A 4,995-nucleotide genomic window follows, 5' to 3' on the forward strand; every position below is an offset into this window, starting at 1 on the left:
AAAGTAAGGTAATAAATAGCATAAGAAATTCCATTCTCAGAAGTAAATAAGCAAATTAGTAAGTACATTTTTTAAAGTATCAAGTTATGTGTGAGTAACACTCCAACACTGCTAATTTATCTCATTACCCAAGGTTTGGTAGTAACAAAACTCAGATTCTAACTTGTCATAATCTCTTAATTACTCAGCAACTGCTATGTTAAGTGCAATACTATCATACTATGGAAAAATGGTGCCCAACATATGAGCATATGACTAAAAATTTAATTGATACGCCGCATGACTTGCCCTTAAAGTCAGATTCACACACACTCACTCATACATGCGCGTGCTTACCTGAGGTATCATCCTTAATGTCCAATCCACTGCTTATTCCTGCCCCAATGGAGCTCATAATCTTGTCAATCTGATCAGATCAGAGAAAGAGAGTGAGGGAGAATCTCAGTTAGAGAGATGTACAGCGTGTGCAAGGAAAAGTCATTTCCCAGTAATAAGGCTAACCCCTATTTCTAGATTCGCGTGTCACGTAGCATGATCATTACGCCAGCCTGCATGCTCAATGCCAGTCATTCCCCCTGTGAATTGGAAAAGCATGGAGGAACGGGAAATTTAAAGACACCAGAGCAGAGATGAAAGGAGAAGGCTGGATTGGAGAGAGCTAGTGTGGCTTCATTAGTGTCTGACTACTAGCAGTAAAATGATCATCCTCAACCCTGGACCTGCTGATAACCACTTAACTATGCAACCTGCACATCCACCTACATTTCAGCACCGCTGGCTCAGAGGTCAGAGAAACCCGAGTGTTTAAGGAGTCAGGTCTGACAAATTCAAATGCTGTTTACAAGCTGACAGACCATGAAGGTGGTCTTTGTAATAGGATAAACTGAAAGTAATTTCTGCATATGTCACTACACACCAAGCACCAATGCAAATGCAAGCAATAAATCAAGACTCAGAGTGGTAGATTTAAAGCTGATTTAAAGCTGATGTGACATTTTTCTAAACAACTTTATTTTGAAGTAAAGTAAAGCTAATGAATCAAAAATGCTGTTAATGATACATTATTTTAAAAAAAGAAAAAAAATGACGTGTACAACTACAACTATTTAAATGCAGTTTATTGGCAAGGAGATCATCTGTAGGTCTAAAAAGTCTAAAAGCAGTTGGTTTGGGTCAAGTCGAATCCATTCATCCACCCCAGTATCAAGACATCAAAGCCAATCTGCACAGAAGTGCCTGAGATGTTTTGAATCATCGTTAAACAACAAAGAAGAAGATCACCGGGTGATGGACCAATTAAAATTTGACACTATATTATATGCACGGTGGCACGGTGGTTAGCACTGTTGCTGCACAGCAAGAAGGTCCTGAGTTCAATTCCAACATTCTGTGTGGAGTTTGCATGTTCTCCCCGTGTTTGCGTGGGTTCCCTCCGGGTACTCCGGCTTCCTCCCACCGTCCAAAGACATGCAGCTTGTGGGGATAGGTTAATTGGATAATCCAAATTGTCACTAGGTGTGAATGTACGAATGAATGTGAGTGCGAATGGTTGTCTGTCCCTGTGTGTTGGCCCTGCGACAGACTGGCGACCTGTCCAGAGTGTACCCCGCCTCTCGCCCTATGACAGCTGGGATAGGCTCCAGCGCCCCCCGCGACCCTGAAAAGGATAAGCGGAAGCGAATGGATGGATGGATGGATTATATAACACATCAGTCATGGACTATATTATCTGTAATGCCAGAATACGTCTTTGGAGTCCTGTCACGAGGGTCCATTTTTCACAGGCGTACAGAAAGTTAGACAACAGGAAGCACAGCAGGTGAATTTTGGAGCACATACAGATAATCACAGGGTGTTTAGCCAATGTAAAAGTGCAGTTTGTTGTTTTGGTTTGTGAGCTTAAATTGTTTTATGTCTATATTGTATATGAGTGTAGACTTGTATATAGTTAAACATGTATATTGTGGGATGACATGTCAAACTCTGAACGTTGGAATTTGAAATAAGGTGGTAGGAACAAACAAGTGTAAACTTAGCTGGTGGTCTTAAATTTTGGTATTTCAGCTGCTGTCTTTACCAAAATCTCAAGTTTTAAGCCTTTATCTAATATCATGGAACCAAGATACTTGAAGGTCTTCACCATTTCCTGTCTTGTCCCACTGACTTTGAAATCTAAATTGATACCTTGGATATTGTTGGTTATGAGCTGGGGCAATGCTTTATCAAGATGTTCCAGCATCTTTTCTTGCAAGTTCATCAATATCATCTGCACAATGCAAGTTCTAGCAGATCTACCATAACAATGCACAGTCATTCAAAGCAGGGATAGAATAGTTACCTTTGAAGAAATGTCAAATAGTTTGCAGGTCCTAATTCCAAATATGATCAGATGCATTTACTAGATCTACAGCAGATCTCTGGAGTGTTTTAGCTCCCCTACAAAATAAAACTAATGCAACCCATGTTTCATGTGTCAGGCTCAGATTAAGAGACTAATCTCGGTCACTTGAGTTTAGATTTTGACCAAGAAGAACCCCCCCAATTAACCATATTTTTGGTATAAACCAGCATATTGGACTACCTTTCAGCTTGTTGCACTAAAGAGAATGAGTATCTTCAAATCACTGACTGTTATGGAATGTCCCTTGCCACTTCTCTCTTCTCAATAATGCAACACTTTCCTGAGCATGTGATAGATATAGAGCAGCTTTGTTATTTTTTCCTCTGAAATCCCTGTTTACCAACCTTAAATTTCCCCGGGGCCAATCTAACCTTATCTCTTCCTCACGCAGCATGCAATTATCCAGAAAAAGAAATATGAGAACTGTGGAAAATTCCATATGGCAATTCATCATCATCAGGAAGTCATGAGCTGCGTGGAGGAATTAATGAACATGTGCATGCAAATGTGGAAAGGCACGCACAAATGGACTTCCACTGACATGCATTAGAGTTACTTTAACAATAGAGAGACTAATTAAGGCATCCCCATGATTACGTGTGATGGAACTTTCTTTTTTTGCAAAACTTGGTTTTTGATTTTCTGGGTGTGTCAGGGTGCAACGAGTGCTTTTTTTCTGAGGCGTGAAGAGTGAGCGGAAGTCAATGTGTCTGTGACCCCAAATGGTTATAAGGATCCAAACAGTGGTGTCCAGTCAATGCATCACATCTCTGTCAGAGACCCTTTAATATTGAAAGAACCCCGGACACAAACACACCAAGACCAAAGCACGCAGCACCCTGGACCACAGCTCTTTAATAGAAACTACAAACTGCCTTCTCTCAGATACGTGGGTCTTCCCCGCAGCTTCATCGCTGGTTACAGAACAAAATCAATATGTGAGCATGTTAAATTAGCACTTGGGCTCCTTCTGCACTGTAGTAGCCGAGTGTATTTCAAAGGGAGGGAAAATTGAAGCAGCTCACTGCTGTGGGTGCGGAGTTTTCAACTGTTTCCTGCTGAGACGGTTCACTTTGACAAAGCACGATGGATTTAATCCATTTTATCACCAAAATAAATGCAGTGTCAGAGCAGAGGCGCTGACAACTTGGCTTCTTCTTTAATGTTGCAATTGATGCTAAATGTTGGGTGATAAGCTGTGCATGTCAGGAAAACGGTCTTCTTACCTCTTCCCACTCAGCAGTGAAAGACGGCGTTCTCTCCAATCTCCCCTCCGGGCTGGCGCCTTCACGTGGGCTCGGGCTTCCAGGGCCCTGGCCCCGTGATCCGGACCCCCAGCTGTGCTCTTCCTGTAAGGAAAAAAAACCAAAATAAAACACTTTGTGCTTAATTACTGCACAAATACGAGATGCAAAACAAAAGTTGCCAAATATTTAACCTTAAAAATATGAACAACTAAAACTGAAAATAAGTCCGTTCAGTGCTCATCAAACTTTCAGCTGTAATGGCACTATTTTCATCAAACAGATTATGTATTTAGCTCATGATTTATTTACAATGAATTACAGAAGTCTCATAAAATGTGCTGCGGCAGAGAACATTGTGACCCAGATTGATGAGTTATCCAATTGGCTGGACTGGTTTCTGCTCTGTTTATGAAGTCACATGACACAGCAAGATGCAAATTATTTTTATATAAGTGAATATTTACGATATTTGCATTTGTGCTCAGTACAACAATACTGGAGACTTCTTTGCTTGTGCAGACGCTTAAAAAGAGTGAAGTTTTACTTATGATGTCAAATGAATTCTCAGAAACACTTAATAAGAAAGACTCTTGTTAATAACTCTTATTAATCTAAATCGCAGAATTCATGTTCTTTTTAGTGCTCTGGCTGCATAGAGAATGACACTTTTAAGGTAGCGAGAACTTACCTGTATGGGAGACACTGCCACTAGGTTAGAATCAGACTTGGAAAGAGATTTCGAAAGCTGCAGGTCCAACACACTGCGTGGCATGGACCTCATCCTCCCAAGGGTGCAAGCCCTTTCCTCGTAGCCAATCCCAGGTGAACTGTCTTTGGATGTCGCTCCTGTCTGGCTTCCCCGTAAATCTGCAACTTCTCCGTTTTGACCAGAGGAACAAGAGGGTGGGTGGCTCAGGGTAGACCATCCACGAGGCAGATCTACCTGTTCACAGTTTCTGGGTTGAGCCTGGTCCTGGTTGACCTTGGTGTGGAAGATAGTCCGGTACACAACCTGTGGCTTTCGAGTGTCGTTGGCTAAGCTCTGAGAGTATGACTCACTCCCTGGCCGGGAGAAGACCTGACTGGCTCCTCCGCCGATCACAATGCTGAACTCCGGGGTCTGCAGAAAGTTGCTCTGGACATCTGTATTTTTAAAGGATTTGGGGCTGTAAAGGTGGTAAGGTGTATCGGGGGGTTCACAGGCTGGAGAAGATCCATGAAGCAGGCCTGCAAACTCCTCTGGGATGTGGCTTTTCCTGTGGTCCTGTGACAGAGCGTTTGATTTGGAGGACAAGCAGGGAGGAGGAGTCGGGTCTCGCTGATAAGGGACGTCGTCTGCAGACAGGA

At 42.3% G+C, this 4,995-nt stretch overlaps 1 protein-coding gene across 6 annotated transcripts in view; it reads right to left on the reverse strand.

Annotated features, from left to right (window-relative positions):
* The window catches only part of anks1b (ankyrin repeat and sterile alpha motif domain containing 1B), a 278,541-nt gene that overhangs the window by 62,281 nt on the left and 211,265 nt on the right, over positions 1-4,995 (reverse strand). For all 6 annotated transcript variants that reach the window (XM_084911141.1, XM_084911142.1, XM_084911145.1 and 3 more), the window contains 3 exons: positions 4,337-4,983; positions 3,628-3,750; positions 337-406 (listed from right to left, as the gene is read on the reverse strand). In XM_084911141.1, coding sequence (XP_084767267.1) covers positions 337-406; positions 3,628-3,750; positions 4,337-4,983 — 840 coding nt within the window. The remainder of the gene's footprint in view (positions 1-336; positions 407-3,627; positions 3,751-4,336; positions 4,984-4,995) is intronic.

The sequence above is a fragment of the Perissodus microlepis genome, chromosome 17, assembly GCF_051167445.1.
Source record: "Perissodus microlepis isolate ML-2025 ecotype Zambia chromosome 17, ASM5116744v1, whole genome shotgun sequence".
NCBI classification, from domain to species: domain Eukaryota; kingdom Metazoa; phylum Chordata; class Actinopteri; order Cichliformes; family Cichlidae; genus Perissodus; species Perissodus microlepis.